The sequence below is a fragment of the Diadema antillarum genome, unplaced genomic scaffold (genome assembly GCF_040938485.1).
Source record: "Diadema antillarum isolate AM-2024a unplaced genomic scaffold, OU_Dant_1.0 scf00000031, whole genome shotgun sequence".
NCBI lineage: Eukaryota > Metazoa > Echinodermata > Echinoidea > Diadematoida > Diadematidae > Diadema > Diadema antillarum.
The window spans coordinates 1,213,530-1,236,189 of record NW_027270920.1 but is presented as its reverse complement, the minus strand read 5'-3'; the positions used below and the strand labels follow the sequence as shown (position 1 = coordinate 1,236,189).

Sequence of the window (22,660 nt, the reverse complement as noted above, 5' to 3'; positions counted from 1 at the left end):
GGAAAAACGCACGAAATGCGCGCGAATTCAACGATTTCAAATAAAATTGCCTTCAAATCATCCGATTATAAACTAAAGTCAAATATGATTAACGAACGGTAAGCGAAGGATAAATATGACATGCGAAGGATAGCGATTTTCGGTTCACTTCTTTGAGTAAATTGCGGCCGAAGGCGAGCGAAGGGTTGATATGACCCGATAACACGAACGAACAATGAGCAATGGTTTGATATGGCGTGCGATCGGAAACGAAGACAAAAGAATATAGATCAGGCGTTCTCGTACGTGTGCGTGCGCTCCTCGGGGAGTATAAAAGCGACCAGGTCAGTCCAGATTTCAGTGCGGCCAGAGAAATCATCTACGCAACATTTACATTTAAAGGACGTCAAAGATAAACAGTAAAATCAGCCGGAAGATTCCAGTATTTTTGGCACTGTAAACATTCATGTTTTTTTTCGCAAAAATTGTGCGAGTACGTGGAAGGTGATAGTCATCACGATGACGAGTTGGGTAGATATGAAAAGAGTTATTTCTTATGAACATAAGTGCAAAAATGTCAGAAAGCTCATCAATTGAAAATTTATACATAAAAATACCAACATTATAATGAAACAAATTTTTACATAGTTTGTATTTTTTGCAAGAGATTTTAAAAAGTACAGTTATGAATATTTTATGATAATCAGTGGCACATAAATCTGTAACGCTGTATGCACCTGGAAGGGATATAGGTTAGGGCGGTCCGCGGACTACAGTTACTTTAGTTAACTTGCCCAACGCCTGGCAGCCCTGTCAGGTGCATTCAGTGTTTAGGCATTTTTGTGTTATTGTATTGATTGATTGTTTTGAGCTTTGTAATTGATTATGTATTGCATGTTTTCTGCCAAATAAGATAATGATAATAATAATAATAATAATAATAATAATAATAATGATAATAATAATAATAATCAATCAATCAGTTTCAGATTTTTGCTTCTACACAAAAGATCATTTGTGTGAAATAAATATCCAATATTGTTGATTATTCTTAAAGCACGTTTTTTAGGAAGAAAAAGGGTATCAAGCAAAAACTGAAATGAATTGCCCCAATTGCTTTCATTTTAGCAAAAAATAAATATTGAAACAGTAACAATGGAGGTGAGGTGATAACAAATCTGACGTACCCCTAAATTGACTCGACCTACCCCCGTTCCCCTATTGTATCATACCTACCACCAACATCGCACCAGATAAATTTGTAGTCACTGTCCACTATAGCCAACAGGATTATACTAAAAAGCCCTTGTAGTTGCAGCATAGCGAGCCGGACAGAGGAGGCTTTCTGATGGCCACATGCTTGCCATCAATAGCTGCCACACAGTGGGGAAAATTCCACCGCTTGTAGAATCCACCAGCAAGTTGTTTCCATCCATCAGGGGTTGAAGGGGCTGTCATGACTTCATCTGCATACTCGTCACATATGGCCTGACACACTTCCCTGGCCACTACAGATAGGGCGTTTTCAGGCACCCTCCACCCATACTGCATGTTTGAGTACTTGGTGCCAGACACAAGATGACGGAGAGTAGCTGCCAACTTGAGACCTTCTTCCAGCGGCTCCCTGTACCAGGTGTACTGCCTCCTGATTCTTCCTCGGACCCTCTCCAGGATTTCATCGTAGAGTTCAGGGGGCATGCAGAGATATTTCTTGAAAGTCGAAGGGTCTTCTCTTTGGAGCTCAACCAACAGCTGGTCGTAGATTCCAAAAGCCCTTCTTCTGGCTGGGTTCAGCCACGTCCTTCTCCAGTTACGACGTCGTCTGAAGCCTCGTCTCCATCTGAATCGGCCTCTGATGAACTGGTGTAGGTTCAGCTGCTGATGTATAATATCATTCTGAGCCATTGCCAGTAAATACTGGACTCTGAGGCGGGCTGCATCTTCCATTTTTCTGAATATACTTTGAAACTTTCAGGTGGAATGTTTATAAAAATATATGAGTTGCGTGGTGAGTGGCTGGTCACATAGAGCAGCTCAGCATTTACCAATTTTTTCGTCAGGTCATTCGCTCGTATTCGTATCACTTCGCAATCCATAGTTTGTCATAGTATCTCTTAGACTTGCCTTCGTGTATGCATCGCCTTTCAAATTTAGTAAAAGTCAATCTTAGTTTCCCTTCGCATAGAAGATGGCAAGCGAAAATACGTTTGTCATATCAATCATCGTTTCTATGCGCAAGTCATATTTAGTCATCGTGTTGCTTCGTTTAGAGTTCTTTCGAGATCGGTCCACCTTGGCAAAAGCGCGATGAGGGACTATGCGTGACAATAGCACACGAACGATAAACGAACGACTACCGCAGACTAAATAAGAGATGCGAATGACAGACGATTTTTCAATTCGTCGGGAAATTTTAAACATGTTCAAAAATCCCGTGCGAATTTGAATAATCGCAACTGTTAGTTCAGAAGGTGTACGAACCTAAACACGAAGGGTAACTATGACTTACTATCAATTACCATTGAAAACGATTTTTCCAAAAATGCCTTTCGCCAGCCATCGCAAGTCATATTTCAGGCAATTCGCTCAGGTGTGAGGGGGCCTTTAGTAATGTCAGTCACGTTGCTCTTGTACTATCTACTAGTAACTCTTCAACAAATATCTTGAATTACAAATCAAGATCAAGATCTATATTACAGAGGCTATCTCACCCACTTACTGCAAAACCAAATTTTCGCGAATTGGAGCCGACGGCATTTTTTTTTTTTTTTGCTTTATGAAATTTTCGCGCATTGCCCCTGATATTCGTTGCATAGTGCAGTCAACTCGCAAGAATATTAATTTCGCGAATCTTGGCTCCACAGAATCAGCGAAAATTCCATACAGGTGAAGATGTTTATCTGGTGACCTGGAACACTGTCAATGTTGTGGAATGGCATCTACTGCAGATGAGAAACATCGCCCATGGTAGTAAAATCAAAACGTGTCTTTATTTCTGCTTACAAAGAAGATGCAATGAGACTTTAAAAGGTGAATGTCTGCTGTCTTTCGATACCTCCTCCCCTCCCTCATTTATAGCTAGTGCTATTCCAACTCAAGTGATTTCATAAAGATGAAATTATTTGTATATCACGTAGGTTCATAGCATATGCTCGTAGTTGCAGGTGTGTATACTTTTGTTACACTATTGTTTGTATTTTCTTTATGACACTCCCATCTTCTTGCACAAATCGTTAATCCTACTTTGCAATTATTTTGTATTATTTGGATATGGAAATAAATGAAATGAAAATGAAATGAAATTAATCTGTTTGTGTATTTTTCTTTTCTTTTTTCTGTGGGGGTTATTGCTTTTGCCATTAACTTTAAACACTGCATTTCTTTCAAAGATATTTAACCATAGCCAATTACTGTACCAACCCGTCACCTTGTTGAATACAAATTGTGTAAACATAGAATACAGGCTTGATTAATTTTCACGATAACACACACACACACTTACAACACGAACAAACAAATATCATAGGCACGTGGACTTCTCAATTCTTTTTTTTTCTCTAAACATAACTTTGTATTTTGCCGGTATGCATATTTATCTTTATTTGTTAACTTTGCTATTTATCCTTTGCACAGTTGAATGTATGCTAATGTTAAAATTGTTCTTGATTCATTCTGTGTTATGTTTTGCTCGAAAAAAATGAAAATAAATAGATTGAATTATTGAATTGAATTGAATTTTCACACACATAGAAACTGAGACGTATGTGTATGCTAAAACACATATATCCAGACATAAAACAATAAAGAACAAAATAAGGGATGTGTGTTCATATTTGAATGTCCCTAACTTACGCACACACGCACACGTACGCACGCACACACATACACACACACACACACAGCACACACACACCTCACACACATGAGCATACAGACATACAGGGCACGTTCGAAGTGATTACAAAAAAAAAAATCAGATAACGCAATCACACAAAGATCATGTGAATATACCACAACAGAGCTGTGTTCATGTTTTGATTTTCATGGGAATACTGGACAACTAGCTTGGTAATAACTTGATAAGAACAATTGTATTTGTGCTGAACAATTCATGATTCCTGAGGAGTATCAATTAGCCGTGGTAACATATCACCCTACTGTTTTAATTCGCTGGACTAATGGTAGACTTTTGGCACACTGACAACAGTGTAAACGAGGCGTTGCGATAGCTGGCAGCGGCATTCATTTTGCATGGAAAGTGATCGGTGAAATTAGCATTCTATGAAGACCGGGTAGCCTTTGGTTTCACCGAAGTACTTCAATACTTTACGATCACACTCACGCCCAAATGCAGACACCTGAATCTCTGAAGTTGAATCTTTTCCCCCTTCTTTTACTTACATTTTTAAAACACAACTTCAACAACTTCCACACCTATAAAAGATTCTCTATATCAGACGTAATCATTGAAACAGTGGATACTGACTTGACTAAATAGCTATCTCTTTATTCAACGTATCCATGGATAACACATAAATAACGTCACAGTCTGTGTTGCTACCTATTCCACCTGCAGGCTCATTAGGTGCGTATTGACAGGGTCAGGGCAGTTGGAGGACAAAGGATCCGGTAAGGTAAGGTGAGCGGGGCAGTTTACATGTCATCACCACTGGCGGCTCCTGTTATGATCAGACATAAATATACAATAATAACATTGTTCCAAACTGCAGTGAGTTTTTGATAACATTACAAATTCCCTGGTTAGATCTCTCTTCAACGTATGTTTTGAAAAGTCAATTATATCCTCAACTGGAAATATTACAATCACTATTGCAGGTGAAGAGTAAGTAGAATTGACGTTGATGTTGCAGCTACCCATGCGTTAGCCACTATTTAGAATTACGGAAATATCATCTGTATTACCTTTTGTACCACGACATAACATCGTTTTAGGAGCGAGTTACACATAATTCTTGAACGCTGTTATCCTACTTTCTTTTAGTGGAAAAGGAAGACGTTGGAATCGTCATTCTTCTGAAAAAAAATCATAACTGAATGGATGGTTCAATATGAAATTGCATCCATTTCATTCTTATTGATCTTGTAAACTGTTGTTGTGCAGTCACGATATTAATTACTCTTATTTCAACGCTAGATTTTTATCTCAGGACTCATTAACATTATCATATATTTCATACTTCACAACAGACACTAAACGGAACATCCTCATTGACGCATTCAATAATATCATTCAAGTATGTACTACACTAAACAAAAGTAGAATAAAGAATTTCAACGAAATAGAATCAAACAATTTCCTAACTTATCTCCAGGTCTATAGTGTTGGGGTACTTGTATTGAGTTTTTATTCTAACAAGTTTATAACGTACTCTTTCATTGCTTAGAGAACATAAGGGTCAGGAATGGAATCCCAGTGATAACTGTTTTTGGAGGGCAAGCCCGTTCCAGTGTAACTGCGGACCGTTTTGGCGTAATTTTGGTGTAACTTTGGTGTTACCATTTTACTCAACAAATTTGGCGTTTATGCATGGTGAATATTCTGAATCTGAAAAACGTAGCGGTAACATGATATACACTCAGAGCAGGGAGGTGAGAGAGACCCTTTACCTCCCTGCACAGAACACTCTCGCCAAGCAGGCAAGCAAGCAAAGAAACGGAACAAAACGTTTATCAAAATAAGTTCGTAAGAGAAATTTTTATTCTACGAGTCACAATTTGGAGGTTCAAATTACATTAGGCCTATGTATCACGAAGGCAAAAAGACGACAATTTATGAATTCAACATGAAAAAAACAAATATGTATGAACTGACCGTTACAGAAGACGACCTTTCCGCTCCTCCTGCTGCACCAGCAGTTTTGGTCCCACTGTTGGCAGTCTGCAAATGGGAGAAGAGATGCACACGTTTAAAAGACTACATGGGTACTACAAACAAACGATATTTTAACAAGCATGCAAAGGTTTATATAGTTGTTTTCTCGGTGTCGTGATAACTATAACTGCAATTTTGATATGAACATAAATACAAATTGTATATACTTCCATTTCTCCATCACATATGTTTAATCATTTATAATTATATATATATATATATATATATATATATATATATATATAATTGTACACACATATACTATAATCATATACACTATATATATATATATATATATATATATATATATATGTATACATATACATACATATTTCGTGCTATTAGACAGTGATGTAGTAAACACGTGGAATATTCATGCTTACTAACATTTATTTCTACCTTTTTCAACCGTTTCCTTCACCAATTTTCCTCAGGATATTTTCATTATGGTTTTAGCTATATGAGCATCCGCGATAAATGAGATTGGTGGAGAGACCCACTCTACTTACACTTGTATTTCTTCATGTTCCTTCCCATTCCCCTCTTCTCGGCCATGAAGTAGTCGATGAGTTCGGCCTGCTCGTCCATCTCGACCTCGGCGAGGGCGGCGACAAAGAGGAGAGCGGCAAGAACGAAGAACAGAGCCTTGGCCATTTTGTGTTGTTATGTTCTCTGCGGGGTGAACATAATTATTATACAAAACCCAAGTTGTGGTAAGATTCCATATTGTTCGCATCCCGGGGCGCGAGGTGCAGATGGAGGCAAGGAAAATATAAATACATTGTGTCCATTTTGAGTAGTTTGAAATGCCAATTGGAAGGTAATTGCTTAACTCAACGACAGATGAGGGCACAAATTGTGAAAATATTATAGTGTTATCTTGTTTAAAAGGAAGAAACTCTTGCGCACGGCTCGGCAACATAAAGGAATGTGTTTCTATTATGGCGCCCTGCTAACTCTGTTTCACACTTCCTATAGATAATCATGGTAAAGAATTTACTGAGTAAAACCTTGATCCGTTCTTCCGAGAAGGGTATACTCAACTTTCCCCTGTACATTTAGTGGCATTATGAAAAGCAATGCCGCTTTCAATAATTTAATGTGAGATCACAACATAAATCAAAGAGAATGAAGCAATCAACGACAGCTTGATATCATGCTTTCACGGAGTATTTTTTTTTCTCTAATGGGCTTCTTGGCAAAAAATGTAACAAAAATTGAAAGGAAGAGACTTTCGGAACTTAAATTCCACTCATTCCAATTGATATTATCTGTATTTCAAAAAAAAAATCGACAGGGTTTACTTTATCTCTTTTAACATTACATGTATTTGGTACTTTTTTCTGTGCTCTTTTCTTACCGTTATAATATTGGTGTGTGGAAGTACTCATGCAATTGTTTGGTTTCCTTTATCATATTCATTAAAATTGTCCTGCTGTAAAAATGAGATGAATGAATAAGCAAGAAGACTTATTCATTGAATATCGCTAGAGTTAATTTTCTCAAGAAAATCCTGTTTCGCTATCTGAAAACGTCTGCAAACAGAAAAAGAACTGTGGTAATAAGGTGAAATGTTAAGAATCTGGAAAAGGTAAGAAAGGATCAGCACTTACCGGTGGGAGACTGAGGTCGTTGTATGAAGTCTTCTGGGAACTCGATGTACGATGTTTGCCCAGACCTCTGCCATATTTATAAGAAAATTGTTCTCACACCACCTATCCGTGTTTGAAGCTATCAGAGCATGAACTATTGGAAGACACATTAAGTCCTTCGCCATCACTAATAACAGCACTGTATTAGATGGCAATGGTGTTTCACAGGAATGGGTGTGAGGGAGGTAATCAAAGTGCACTGACCTCATCTACTTCCTGACATCTTAAAGGCAGAAAGAGGAAATTGGGTCACGTAGGGAGTGACGTGTTTTTTTTTTTTTGAAGTCAAGCTGTCACGGTATAGTTGAGGAAGCTAACAGTGTCGGATCATGCCGATTTTCTCACTAGGTCCACCTGTTATTATTTAATCATCAAGGCGTATTTGTTTGTTTATTTCTAACACCTTGTTCATCATGACTTAAAGTCGAATATCACATTTTCTTCAGTCTAAAAATATCAGTCAGTGGCATAAATGGATGAGGTTCTGGATTTTCGAACAGATGGTCATGGGTTCGTACCCTTCTTCATCCTTGAAGAGCGTCTGCTTACAATGTCCCTCTTGACACAGGATTGAAATCGGTACCCGACAATGCTAGGGTAATAATGATAGCATGCAGGGCCGTCTGGGCGAGCACGGCAACAAAGAGACTAGCTCTTGTAAATAAAACACATCACTGCTATTACTAGTGTTACCTGATGACGAATTTTATATTCATATCATAATCATGTTGGTCAGTTTAAGATGGTCATCTTGTCTCTTCGTTTGGAGAAGACACCTTCGACTTTTTAAACACATTAATGTGATTTCTTTGACAGATGGTCGAACAATTGGATCGGATGGCTCGAACCATTAAGAGAAAGATGGTTGAGAAATATTTTTGTGAACACGGACTTCGTAAAGAATGGTATGCTTCGTGTTCGTTTGACGGCCAGTACACTTTGAGACACTGAAACCCGATTCATCATATCAATGGAGAACGCACTTTCGAAAATGAATGTCATGATATTTCTTTGTTAGACATGAGCTTCCAATTATATATATATAGTGAAATGTCCAAGTTCTCTCTGGCAATGTACGAACGAGCTGTGATGCCTATTTGCATGACGATAAATAATTTATAGATTAATGAATTCGTGTTTTTTTTTTAATCATAGACTGTGTGAATCATTAATGTTCCATTGTCCTTTCATCGTCATGACTGCATGCTGTGTCGTCGATATTTGGTGAAAATACTGGTTTGTTAGAAAATCTTGAATACAGTGTTTCCAACAATGGAATGGAAAAGAAAGTTCCCGTTAATGAAAGTTATGATTCTAATGCTTTAAAAAACCCTAATATTTGTATTACACACACACACACACACACATATATATATATATGTATATGTATGTGTGTATATGTATATGATATAAATGTACATTGCAATGTCGCCACATTTAAACTTAAAACAGAGACTTGAGATAGGACTGTACCGTATAAGGAGACGAATATTCTAAATGAGATCAAAGTTAAGAATTTTAGAAAAGAAAATATTATGGTTCGTCATGTAGTGTGTGGTAAGGAAATGGAGATTGATAATAAAATAAGGGTAGAAAGGCAGGCGGTCACTCAACGCGGTCCAATGATTACACCATACTTCATCAAAAAGAAGCAGCACGAGGTGGTCAGGTTGTCAGGGTGGCCGATATATCGTAGCTTAGTTAGTCAACCCGTTACACAAAGGTGGGTGATTTTTGCATGAGTTTTCTGCCCAGTCATTCCGCGCTGTTTAATACCAAAAAGAAAGTCCTGATGTCATTTGACTAAAGTTAACCTTTGAATAAGGGAACAGAGCCAGGTTATATTGCTGAATTGTGATGTTGACACAAAGCGGATCATTGTACAATCATCTTACGTAGGAGTTTTGAAGGGTGACATCATAGTCTTGTTGAATTGTATCTTTATTCTCACATTTCAAATTTTGTAACTTGTACTTGATAAAAATTTTAATGACACTTTTACTGTTTTGTTTAAGTCTAATCATTAAAAGTAACATTTGGCAATAAGATGATGAAGCCAAGCCGTTTAACACACACTCTCTCACGCACACATAACATACACTCTTAACTAAACTTATTAAGTTTGAAAGGTTATTTTGTTTGAAATTGAGAGAAAAAAAAAATAGATACCGAGTGATTCAGTTGAATGGAAACACACTCATGCAAATACACACATCGTAACTGTCGCTATAACTAATTTCTCCAGAGTCACTTTCTCAAAACTTCTTACAAATTACGGCCCGAGATTTGACAACGAATAACAAAACACACGAAGAGCTTCCAGTTTCTTTGCACACTTCTTTATTGCTTCAATTTTTCCATGGAAATCAAATCATAAAACTCAAAGGAAGGGATAACTTGGTAATTGCGCGCACATCAGGTCAGCGGGAGGTGTCGGTATAGTCCACGAGGTGCCTTCATTCTCTTCTATCAAGCACCTTAGATGTTGTCTCCGCTGCCAGCTCCTGTGTTGGTAAGAAGGAAAAGATGAATAAACAGGGGTTTTCTATTTTAAAGTTGCTCTCCATTATCCAGATCGTAAGCTCAATCTGCCAATCTGCATAGCACTATCGACACAAAGTGGAAAAGAAGGAACTACCCTAGGATTTGAACCCGTGTCACCTACTTCTTGCCGGGTAGCTGTAACCAATTCATGGCAGTGATACGATGATGTTTGAACAAATACCCAATGCCTCATATAGTACGATCTCTCTTTATTTCTCGCTTGGTCCGATTCATAATTCATTGGCCTCCAATGAGGCGAGTTATGAACTTGGTGCTCGTACAAATATAGATGGAGCAGACGTTTTCATTGCTCAAGAGTAACAGTAAAAACAGAAAACCGCTGTAACTACATGTGCACACTTTCCCCAAAACAAATTCTCTACTTTCTTAGGAAGAAGTAAATTGCACAGATTGTTACGAGAGAACATCAATGACGCTCCCTCTTTCAAGACTGGGTCTCGTTGTTAGAGTGATATATTGTTTTGATATTTTACTCATTGACCCCTGGATGGGTAACTAGTAATTGAATTACAAATTCACATGAAGATCAAGTAGATTAATGAAGTGTACAAAGTGTCTTAAGCGGAGTTATAAATGCAGTTATTTTGATTAGACCAGAAATATTAGAAACTGACATCATCTAATGACGGAAGAGGTTTTTAATATCAAGAAGTCATCGTAAATGACTTCAAGAACAGACAATGATACAGAACATTAATTGCCCCTGCGTGGGGTTTCATCGTCGGGACCTTATCGACGATTGAGCCAGAGAGAATGGAACAAGAGAAGCGTAGAAAGACAGAAATAAAGAGAAAATTGATGTTCGAACTAACCGTTGCAGAAGACGACTTGACCACTTCTTCGGCTGCACCAGCAGTCCTGGTTGAATTGTTGGCAGTCTGAAATTTTTCAAAATGGAATTATCTGTCGTTACTGTCGACATCGACACTAGGCATTACATCTCTACTCTCGATTACGAATTATGTAAGCAGATATCTCATTCCCCTCGTGGCCATAATTTCAAAACGTAGAACGTTGAAATAATCTCTAGAGAAATATGCTGATTTTGCTGGAGAGGCAAAAAAATGGATATTTGAAATGGCCGCCACAAACATTATTATAGTGCTTGCCAGATATTGGACAGTAGAACAAACACAGACGAAATAATTCGTCAATACGTCTCACTTAATTGTCACAGCGAAAAGACTTTATCGAACAAAATGTGATAAGATAGATATCATGTGTGTTCTCATCGCAAAGGAAGATGTGCATATGCATTTCTTCATGAAGTAGCATATACTCAAACATTCAGGAAAGAGATTTTCCCTTTTAAACAGAGGAAAACCATCGCTGAAATGCGTTTGATTTCCTTGACTTACACTTGTATTTCTTCATGTTCCTTCCCATTCCCCTCTTCTCGGCCATGAAGTAGTCGAGGAGCTCAGCCTGCTCGTCCATCTCGACCTCGGCGAGGGCGGCGACGAAGAGGAGAGCGGCGAGAACAAAGAACAGAGCCTTGGCCATTTTGGGTTTGGGATTTGATGATGCCTGTTGATATCTGAAAAGGAAACGATTTGTTTATGGAGAGGCGGAGGAGGTACAGTGCCGTACGGTATTGTAAAAAAGATCAATTACCGGGTATAATTGTTGCATAGTCGTTTTATAATCAACACAGATCTATGTTATATCCGCTTCCCAAATGAAAAGTTTTCATTAAAAGAAAAAAAAAATATCGGCCGGATTCTGGCAGAACTGAAACATTGTTGGAGATTTATTCTCTATTGGTATATACCATCAAACACTATTAAGATCTTACGCGTTTGGCATTACGTGTATGACAAGGAGATACAATTGGCTTAAGTCTGATGTGTTTGAGATTTTGAAGTCATTTTGGTACAATGATAACTTTGATAGGATAGGGAGGTTGCAAAGCGGAATGACAACAGTGATACCGCAGTTTGCTGTGCGCCAAAAGATATGATGTTCATACAATACCAGACAGTCTGGAAAATTTTAAAAAACTAGAAAAGTGGATATACTCACCTGGCTGCGGAGTCTTCAAGGTCTTCCTTCTTCGGATGTGTGAATTACAGCGTCTCAGGACCGTCATATTTATAGAAAAAATCCTCCAACGTTTTTCCTGTGATTTAATGTAGCGCGTTCATTGACTTTGCATTGATTTGTGACGTAGCATCGAACCTTTTCTTTTTTTGTCAGTTGAACTGGAGTGAAGATTCGGCAAACACATTTCGCTTCAGGCACACATATGGCGCCCCGTTTAATCGTTGTTTCCTTGTGACACATCATTTTATGCGATCGCGATGACAGACATGCGCTGATCTATATACTTCTTTGATGTGACTTTGATATTCTTTACTTCACTAACCTGTCATGCGGCCTCTTTTCATGTTGGGCTCTATGATTGATTTTATTAATTTTTATTTAACATATGTCTTGAGATTTTGATAGATTCCTCGATCAGTAATCATCGTTGGTAGTATAGTGAAGTTCATTGGCCTTGTTCCCCGTGTCGCATGCTCTCTGTCTTGACTGTGCCATTATGCTATACTAGTTTTAATTTGATATAGTCCAACTTAAAGCGCCAAGATATTGTTCTGCTTTATACACTTGAACTTATAATATTGTCAATACAGTAGATACGTTACATGCAGTTTGTAAATGTGAGAGTCAGAAAAGAAGGTTTCTCATTTTTGTTTTTCTCGATCGATTTGTCTCCTTCGTTTGGTAGATGTCTCATTGTTTTTTCCACCCGAAAGTCATAAGAAAAATATGTGTTTCGGCATACAACAGTTTGCCATGTGGAATGGTTTAACGTTCTTGTAATAGTTTTAAGACCATCACGATGACATGCCAGAATTGTGTGTACATATGCACCAGCGATTAGCAGTTTTAGAATGAGATTCCAAGGGCTAAATTCATTCACCATCGTCATTGTTTCTCCCTCTTTTTTTTTTGTGGGAGAGGGGGGATTCTTTAACACTGGCTTTGGTAGTAAACGTACACCAGATTTTTGTGTAGTTATTAAATGCGTTATGATGTTACTGTTTGAACTTCTTGTTTACCGATAATACTTCCACCACATTTATAATCAAATACCAAAACATGTTGCCATTCTTAATATTTTACATAAAGCATTATTGATATTCATTGAAATGGAAATTCAAGGCATTCAGCACATTACAAGTTGTGTAAGTTTTCTGTAGTGTGATGTTATATTCATAAAGCCCTGTCACACTTATACACTTTTCATGTATAAGTTTTTGCAAAATGAATTTGTGTCACAAGCGTATCGGATAAAGCTTGAATCAACAGCATATACATTCGTCTAAGGACAAACACGATAGGTTCATCTGTGATCATCTGGTGTGGAAGAGTGATAAAGATTTCTCAAAACGTTTTTTTCTTTCCATAATCTACATGTTCAACTTTGGCAGAATGTGTAGGTCATATCTTCGTAGGCCTACGTACTTAATTAAATGTTAAAGCACAGTGAACGTGCTATGGACAATGCGCATTAACACGTTCTTTTTTTTCTCTTCTCCCTTCCCTATGTATTGTCATTAAATGAAAGCAAGACGTAATTTTACACGATGCAACTCATGTTAAAGTCTCGTTTCGCTATTGTAAAAGGGAAAATAATTAGCCAATAGTGTTTCATCTCAAGATGTTTCGAAGGCCACAACCCCCTCCCACACACACACACACACACGCGTGCGCGCGCGCGCACGCAGAGTCATGTACCGAAAATAATATACCGAAAGGAATTTAGTTAGCTTTATCTTTAATAAGAATAGAGATAAGTTCCATTTTTTCCTACATCTCTACAATCTCCTTCTAAATGAGATGTGTGTTTGCATTTTATATAAGGAACCATCGTGACTTGAAACACGTCTATCATTAGGTACCTACAGTTCATTACAAGTATACTGAAAATCCGGGTATTAAAAAAAAAGATAAACATGCATTTGACTTTCAGGCAAACATCTGCCGTTGCGTTCTACCTAGACAAATAAGCTCTCTTCTCTTTATAGCCAAAGAACCGAAAGAACCAAAGACCTGTCTCTTGATGACAGTGCACAATTGATTGCCCAGCTGAAAACATGACAAAATACATGTACTGCATGTACAAATACGCCTAGGTCAATGCTAACCCCCTCTACGAGATTAAATTTTGTAACTCTTAAATGACTTTCTGCCGGTACCATCAGGTAATGCATTATGTGCACATTAATAAATGGCATTAGAATGATTTATGAAGTATTCCTGCATACAGAGCTTGGAGTAAAGACCTTAATTCAGGAACCAACTAATTTCATAAATATTTATTCATATCAAATATGGCGCCTCACTCCGACATTAACATCTTTTAACGGAGGAGAAAGTATAATTTCTCATTTATTATTTTTTTTTTATCGAAAGACATGTTATGGTACGGGAGTGATGTCAGACATGGTACTTATGCAGTTGTCATTGGAAGTTGATCTGATTTGCATAATCATAAGATATTTTACCTAAATATGTATAAGAAATATGTATGTGTAGAGCTCAAACATGGACTACATTCTGTCTTTTTATGGTAAGTACTGGTTAGAAAAACCAAAAACCTCACACACACTTCATTATTTCTTCAAAATGTTCACCAGTTATACAGTGGCACAATAATTCAACATCACTCAATGTTCAAGTAGATATTAATACGTAAGGTAAAATTGAATGAAGAGAATGGTTAAAGGCTAGGGAAAAAGGTAAGATATTTCAAAGCTACACGTGTTTTCAAAATCATAAGAACTCTTCCATTTGTTTGTTCGCAGAAATATTACAAGAACCAGGTTTTGTATGAATGATAATATAGAAAAATTAACCCACTTCTTCTCTAAACAGCATTTTCCCCACAGTTTTTTGACAGACAATAATAATTTGATGCAAATAACTTTTCATTATAGTATTCATGTCGGATAAAGGAACCCTAAGTAAAGATTTATGCTCAGGTCAAAGGGGGATTTGGGAGTGACGTTACGATCACCTTTCCGGATGTGCATGAATGGCTTTGACTGAAAAATATCACTCTTTCCTGAAAATGTGTGAAAATATAGTATTTTATAACTTTGTTAATGTATGCGTTATTTTGATGAAACTTTCTATATTCAGTGCATCGAAAAGTCTGTCACATAGAAAAGAGAATAGCATTACACTATTATCACTCTATCATGTCTATTAAAAGCTGAATATCAACTAATATTCCTGTCATCCTCTTCAGCAATTCAATTTTGATTTCAGTTTATTCGTACTCTTCAGGAAAAAAGTTTTTAATTCTATCTTATATACATATATATATATATATATATATATATATATATATACACACATAACAGAAAATTTTGTCTGCTCAGAGTTTAAGAAGACATTGGTTCACAATAGTAGCAATGCAAAAAAAAAAAAAAAACTCAGTTAAAGACGTTGTCTTAAGGAATTTTCGCCCGTAGAGCTTTGTCAAGTCAATGACAGATTTTCTTTTGAAGATGATATGAATTTTCAAAATAAAATCTGCCATTCGTTAAATTCGTCAAAACAACGTCTGTCGCCCCGTCAAAAATTGTCGCCCCCTGAAACAGGCGACAATTTGTGACGGAATTGGCGGCTTGAATTGTCACCCCCTCACAAATTGTCGTCTGGCGACAATTTGTAATGAGGGATGACGGAAAAAATTGTCGCCCGCCCTCGAAGCACATTTTTTTTTGGGTATTATCATTCTTGACATAGTCATTGAAATACCAAATCTTAACTTACATGGCTACATCCATGCAACAAGCCATGTAAAAAGTCACGGTGAGGTTTCAAAGAAGTGTGTATGTGCGCGCGCATGATAATTGAGTGTCCGTTCGTGTGTGTGTGTGTGTGTGTGTGTGTGTGTGTGTGTGTTATTGTATATTATGGAAGAATATGTTTATTATGTGTCTTGGCTGCGCGTGGGGAGGGGTAAGCTGTTGCTAGCATAAACGTTATATTGATTTTATCAGCAGCTTTCAGTTTGATGAGTTTGTTTGACGGATTTGTATTTGAATTCGGAGTGGTGCTTGCGTGCGGGCGGATGCTACTTTTATGCATACGGTCCATGTATGTCTTGCGTATTAACATTGGGAAGTCGTTTCATCAGGAAGGAAGATGGTATCGGTTCGGGTGTGTGTGGGTTTGTGTATCAGTGGGTTGGTGAATGTGCGTGTGAGATGATTTAGGTTATGGTTAATCGGGGGTTGGTGGGATGGGGATTTGATTATAAAAAGAAGGATAGTTATAAATGGTATGACAGATATTGGTAGGATTTGATTTTTAGGATAGATGTAGATTTGTTTCGGTTGGGAGGGGAAGGGTTGGTCGGTTTTTTTATTTTATGAGTGACTTCATTCTAGATTTGTATTATTTATTTGTTTTTTTTTGTTTTATGTGAGAAGGAGTTACATGATCCAATATATTCAAGGGATATAGGTTTGGTACATGTCAAAACTTTCTCGTAAAGAAATTGTTAGTAGGGTTGATTTAAAACCGATTTATCTAGGTTGAAGTGAGACTTTTTGTAGTATAAATTGGCAAATGGATTTGTTTGTGTTTTGAATTGCGTTTGTACCGTTTTTGTTCATGTTACACCCAGAATGAATTAATTTATGAATAATTTGAATGAAATCAATAAATATCAAGGAAAAAAGTGTTGAGGTGGTTTATAGGCATTATGATGATTTGTTTGAGTGTTTGTTGGTGTTTGTTTATAAATACGTATGTATTTGCTGTGTGCATATGGCAGTTCGTTTGTCCTAATATCAACGTTGAGGTTTCACCTGTCCTGATGTCGCAGCACTTGGCGTGTTCTGTATGCAGACCTCTCTTCTCTCTTTTTTCTTCTTTCCTCTTCCTTTCCTGTCTTTTGTTCCTCGTAGACTTGTATTGTCACCGTCTTCTATCTTCTCGATACTTTCTCGCGTCGTATATGTGTGTGGGTAACTGAATGTCTGTACGAGTGTGTCGTCCTTCTCATATTTTTCCCGGTACACCAGTTCAATGAACACCGTCTGGGCATTAGCATTGATACTCTATTCTTATTTCCTATTATTGCCGAAACCAGCGTATCTCAAAATAGCTATATTTTTACAAGTGACTTAAGTAATCTACATTCAATACAAGTGCTGTAAGAAAATAATAAAACAAACTTGAATAATATATTGCTTACTCATGAATTATTTAGCTATCCACGTCCTACAAGCTTAGCTTTTTAGTGGATCGCTATTTTCCAAAATTGAAGTTATTTTCTGAAAGCTCGCGAAGTATACATGTATACGCATCGTTCCTCCTGATTATTGTACATATGTTGATCATGATGTATATAATTTATTTCGTATATTACATGAACCTTTTGTAAAAGTTTAGACAATATAATTTCATGATATGTATACACTTGTACTTTGTATTACGTTTTGATTTTCGTTGATTGGAAATAAACTATGATTGAAACTAATGATTGAGAAATTATTTGTCGAAATTATTCGCTCATGCATAAAGCATGCCAAACTTATTCTGGGACAAAGAATAGTGATATGGAAATTTAAGTTAAGACTGATGAAAGAATATGACTGCAGTGAAAAAAAAAATGAACAAAGACAGATATTATTTAGGGAGGGTGCCTCCCTCGTATACCTTTTCTCTCGGTCTCTCTCTCCTAGCCCGCCTCACCGCTGAAATTGACACACCCATACTATTCTGAAATCAACGCCGCTGTGAACTCTATAAACACGTGCTCATACACGTTGAAGGCATTTTCATTGCCACAGTAGTGCCTGCTGCTGCCCAAAAAGTTCGTACGCACAAACATCAAAACGCAAACACAAACAGACACACGTACACACACAGGCACACGTATACACACTGACAAACAAACCACTCGGTACCACTATACAACCACCACACATGCACAGTTTCCACATATTGTATTATTATACACTTGTACTCCAAACACACACACATACACACACACACACACACACAGCTATACGCAAACGCATACACAAGTCACATAATACGCACCTACAAATCATACACAGCACATACCATGCACCCCCCCTAACACACATACGCATAATTTACCAGTCATACCCACCCCACCAAAGCATAACACCGGAGCAACCACCCCAACCACACAATTCACAGTGCATGGCCGGCGACAATTTGTGCAGCTACGTTTCATTTTGCCATCACATATTGTCGCCATCGAAGTCCAAAATTGGGAACTGCACAAGCATCACAAATTGTCGCCAGACGACAATTTGAGACGGGGCAACAATTTGTGATGCCAACTCCGTTACAAATTGTCGCCCCGAGCCGGTGGCGACAATTTTTGACGGGGTGACAATTTATGTCGCAACAAACGTCTTTCACGGAGCTTTATATATATATATATATATATATATATATATATATATATATATATATATTATATATATATATATATATATATATATATATATATATGTGTGTGTGTGTGTGTGTGTGTGTGTGTGTGTATGCTTGTACGTGGGACCTATGTGTGCATTGCTATGCACTGCGTTGTTCTGTATTGTTGTTGGTGGTTTTTTTTTTGTTTGCTTCCCGACGGGATGGAGCGCTTAATTAACGGCTTTTATAAGGTTTTTATCACATCCCGTGTCCATGTGTGCATTAATATGCGTTGCGTTGCGTATCCCAGCGACACGCACACGAACACGCACACACACACACACACACACACACACACACACACAAACGCATATTGTTATTTCATGAATGCAGCACATGTGTTATTTCATGATTATCGCAGATGCACAAGCCTGCGCCAACATAAACTTTTCCACAGGAATTGACAAATTTGAAACTTTTAATGATTCAAAAGAGATGTCCCCAAACTTTACATTTACCCTACTTAGGTTCTTGATAAGATCTTTCCCTCTAGTTCATGATATACAACTTACAAAGTTTATAATACTAAACCACAAGAAGTACAATAGTAGCACAGGCGGAAAGGTGTGTAGTAATATAAGTTCTTTAATACTCAAATTTCCATGGAAAATACAATGTTATGTCTCTACGAAGAGGAAATCAGAATGGTCGAATTGGTCAGATAGGTCATCGGAGGTCCCTCAAAATAACTGGCAGAAAAAATTTAGATAGCGGCACCACTTCCAGCTCCTGTGATAAAAAACAAAGAAATAAAAAGTGAAATAGAGGACAGAATGTCAAAAAGTGCCATTAGGGCTTAGGTCTTTTTTATCGTTTATGAAAAGCTTCTGCATTTTGACATATCCATCCATGTTCTGTTTCATCTGATTCATTCACAAAATGCAGACATTTTTACACATTAATTTTACACTTTAGATGAAATGCATATGGATTGTACATGGAATTATCATTTATGGGCGGATCGTTTTGAGGTAATACCATTTTTTTTTGAAAACACAAGAGAAAGACCTTTCATTCCAACTGAACGTTTGATGGTACGGACAAGTTCTGTTTTAATTTATTAATTTTTATGGACTTACCGTTACAGAAGACGATTCATTGCTATTTGGCAATAAGTTTGATAAAAATGAATTTGCCGCTTTGCATATTAGGTTTCAGAAACAAACAATACGTTACGATGATCGGTAATTGAGTTTCTCAACTATAATGTAGACAAAAGGAATACTTCATTTCACACTTCTGAATGTGTTAGGCTTACATGGAATGTAGAACAAAATATGTCATCGTAATCTTTAAAATAAATTGTTTCATGTCGATACCTATTATTTTTTTAAACACAAAAGAAAGACCTCGTGGTCTACTGATTTACGCTTTGAAGATACATTAATGAATGAAGAATCCGCGAATTTTGACTCCTTTCATTCCATCTGAACGTTTGATGGTACGGACAAGTTCTGTTTTAAATTGTTAATTTTTGAGGACTTACCGTTACAGAAGACGACTCTTCCGTTCCTTCTGCTGCACCAGCAGTCCTGGTCGAACTGCTGGCAGTCTGTAAATTAGAAGAAACAAATCTCATATTCAGAAAAATGACCACTGCAAAAACTGTTCCAGTAAAAGTTTAAGAACATACAAACTAAAAAAGAAAAATGTGATGAATATCAAATAAACCAAATGATCGAACTCATTGTTCAGAAGTTTCAGATTATAGCTGCATCAAAAAAAAAAAAGAAGCTGATCACATGGTGTATATTCATGCCTAACATGTAGGTTATATACCCACCTATTGTAAAGCCCCAAAGACTAACTCCATGGAATGGTGTAACTATAAAGACGAAATGTAATTAACTTCGTGACCAAACAAAAATGTAATTGAAAGTATATAAGAACGAAAACTGATTTTATATCTATATGCGGTTGCTCTTTTTTTTAATTCATGAAACTAATAACAAAATTATCATTCGAGGAAGTTATGTGCCTCCACGTTAGATACTTAGCGCGGACAATGATATGAAATTCCTTATGTACATACATAGGCCTAACAAAATCAATATATATAATCACCATAAAATAAGTGGATCAACGCACGAGGTTATTTCAGTTATGGGATATTGAAAGTTCATTTCCTATAACAAACTTGAACTATTCATACATCATGCTGTGAGTTTACAAAAAAATAAAATTACCACTTCTGTCTTATGAAATGTCACCTTGATAAGAATGATGAAATACAATGATGGTGTTGATACTTACACTTGTATTTCCTCATGTTCCTTCCCATTCCCCTCTTCTCGGCCAAGAAGTAGTCGATGAGCTCGGCCTGCTCGTCCATCTCGACCTCGGCGAGGGCGGCGACGAAGAGGAGAGCGGCAAGAACGAAGAACAGAGCCTTGGCCATTTTTGGGTTTGGGTTCGGTGATGACTCTTAAAATAGGTCGCAATTCAGAAAATACAGTTTGTCACATTGATGTCTTTCTTTTGACGACTAGATACTTTGCACTGAAAGCATGAATCCAGAAAGAGATTCACAGTCCCATGATAGACCAGTTGATAACAAATTCGAGCAGCACAAGGAAAGCGAAGATATATAAGTAACACACGATGAATTTCCTTTCTATGGACGTTCTTACAGTAATTATTTTGAATAAGAAGAGATATCGACTGATTACAAGAATTATGATTCATGGGATAGACAAGAAGTTTTGAAAACTGCAATGCGTTCTTGAATTACTCTAAACAGATATTTAGGCTGGGTATTTAACCTATTGAACACCAACATTTCAGATACTTGATTACTGAATATTCAGTCTGGAAAAGGTGCCTCACTACACTCTTTGAGACTTATTGTCTTTCTATTCATCTTAACATTTCATCGTTATCAGAGTTGGTCTTCCAAACATAGGTGAAAATTAGACTTAACGCTTTTTTAACCAAAAAAGGAAAATCTCTGCACATGGATAGGTACAATTAAGGCGAGAAAGACTAAAGATTTATAATGACAGGCATCAGGAGTTTATATTTTTTAGAAAATAAAACAAATCAGTAACAAGGTAGAACACATGGAATATCATTAGAACGTGGCAGACTGAACGTACACACACACACACACCTACAACAGTGGTCATGACTATGGAGTAAAATTGAGTTGTTACATGCACTGTACAGCACTTACCAAAAGAGATGCAGAATAAGATCTTCAAATCGATGTACAGTTTCTACCTCTGAATCGACTCCATATATATAGGCAAATTTTCGGAGTCAAACTATGTCCGTCCAAATGAGGGGGAAAAAAGTAATCTTTTCAAGCGTAATTAGAATAAACAAGTTAAAAGAAGGAGTGAAAGTTTTTCATAAATGAATATAATTATCAGGTGATTACAAGGCAATGTGTCCAGCAGATGGCAGTTGTCCTGTAGCCCCGTAGGGTGTATCTTTATTGATACGTTGAAAGAAAAGAGGCTCTTTTTTGTGAGATAGAGATATCTTCCGGTATAATCATATCAGGAACCACCCCCTGCTTAGATTCGTCCTACAGGCTGGACAAGAGCCGCACGTTTTCAATTATGAGCGAGAAATGGCGCGTAACTGGTCAGACAATATGGCGTTTATCACAGACCAGCACGAAATTTTTCTCCTCTTTCGACAGAGCCTGCTCTCAACCTGTCATTTGATACACTGTATAGATGACATACATTTGCATTATTCCTTTGCATTGGTAGCCTTGGCATGTATACAGATGATAACTTCTTTTTTTTTCTCTCCAACACGGAATATGAAAGTCTGTTTTCTTTTAATTTTTGGCTGATTCACTTATTTCATATGAAGAAAAAAAAAGTTAACTTTCTAAAGCATTTCTATATTGGCATAACCTACATCTCATAAATGATTGAAATAACCAAATGCAATGATATCAATATAAGTCCATAGATATAGGGCTGCTACACGTGTTCTGTTTCGGATCAAGAAAGCACAGATACCTGATACCTTTAGTTAGTACAGCGTTGAGATTTGTAGAAGTCGCCAAAACTCAAAGTGTCATTAAATGATTATGATCTTAGGCTTCATCGTTTAACGTTTCTTTTCCGTTGTAACG

The 22,660-nt window shown here is 37.1% G+C and overlaps 3 protein-coding genes across 3 annotated transcripts; all 3 read right to left on the bottom strand.

Moving 5' to 3' along the window:
• Positions 1 to 4,489: 4,489 nt before the first annotated feature.
• LOC139741286 (uncharacterized) lies at positions 4,490 to 6,528 on the bottom strand. Its single transcript, XM_071651879.1, has 3 exons — positions 6,382 to 6,528; positions 5,813 to 5,878; positions 4,490 to 4,658 (listed from the first exon to the last, which is right to left on the bottom strand). Exons 1-3 carry the CDS (start codon positions 6,524 to 6,526, stop codon positions 4,633 to 4,635), a joined length of 237 nt encoding a protein of 78 aa, XP_071507980.1. The 5' UTR covers positions 6,527 to 6,528; the 3' UTR covers positions 4,490 to 4,632.
• A 3,319-nt stretch (positions 6,529 to 9,847) lies between these two features.
• LOC139741274 (uncharacterized) lies at positions 9,848 to 12,139 on the bottom strand. Its single transcript, XM_071651870.1, has 4 exons — positions 12,112 to 12,139; positions 11,448 to 11,626; positions 10,902 to 10,967; positions 9,848 to 10,028 (listed from the first exon to the last, which is right to left on the bottom strand). The coding sequence occupies exons 2-4, from the start codon at positions 11,590 to 11,592 to the stop codon at positions 10,003 to 10,005; spliced, it is 237 nt and encodes a 78-aa protein (XP_071507971.1). The 5' UTR covers positions 11,593 to 11,626; positions 12,112 to 12,139; the 3' UTR covers positions 9,848 to 10,002.
• Positions 12,140 to 19,147: 7,008 nt separating this feature from the next.
• On the bottom strand, positions 19,148 to 21,763 carry LOC139741263 (uncharacterized). The gene is made up of 4 exons (XM_071651862.1): positions 21,740 to 21,763; positions 20,821 to 20,991; positions 20,054 to 20,119; positions 19,148 to 19,296 (listed from the first exon to the last, which is right to left on the bottom strand). Exons 2-4 carry the CDS (start codon positions 20,963 to 20,965, stop codon positions 19,271 to 19,273), a joined length of 237 nt encoding a protein of 78 aa, XP_071507963.1. The 5' UTR covers positions 20,966 to 20,991; positions 21,740 to 21,763; the 3' UTR covers positions 19,148 to 19,270.
• Positions 21,764 to 22,660: the final 897 nt, after the last annotated feature.

Bases quoted from the DNA above. Each gene is read 5' to 3' on its own strand.
- LOC139741274 (XM_071651870.1), bottom strand. From the start codon at position 11,592: ATGGCCAAGGCTCTGTTCTTTGTTCTCGCCGCTCTCCTCTTCGTCGCC. The intron at 10,968-11,447 runs GTAAGTCAAGGA...GAAAAATTTCAG, and splicing joins GAACATGAAGAAATACAAGT to ACTGCCAACAATTCAACCAG. The intron at 10,029-10,901 runs GTTAGTTCGAAC...TTACCAACACAG, and splicing joins TCAAGTCGTCTTCTGCAACG to GAGCTGGCAGCGGAGACAAC.
- LOC139741263 (XM_071651862.1), bottom strand. From the start codon at position 20,965: ATGGCCAAGGCTCTGTTCTTCGTTCTTGCCGCTCTCCTCTTCGTCGCC. The intron at 20,120-20,820 runs GTAAGTATCAAC...TCTAATTTACAG, and splicing joins GAACATGAGGAAATACAAGT to ACTGCCAGCAGTTCGACCAG. The intron at 19,297-20,053 runs GTAAGTCCTCAA...TTTTTATCACAG, and splicing joins AAGAGTCGTCTTCTGTAACG to GAGCTGGAAGTGGTGCCGCT.
- LOC139741286 (XM_071651879.1), bottom strand. From the start codon at position 6,526: ATGGCCAAGGCTCTGTTCTTCGTTCTTGCCGCTCTCCTCTTTGTCGCC. The intron at 5,879-6,381 runs GTAAGTAGAGTG...TCCCATTTGCAG, and splicing joins GAACATGAAGAAATACAAGT to ACTGCCAACAGTGGGACCAA. The intron at 4,659-5,812 runs GTCAGTTCATAC...TGATCATAACAG, and splicing joins AAAGGTCGTCTTCTGTAACG to GAGCCGCCAGTGGTGATGAC.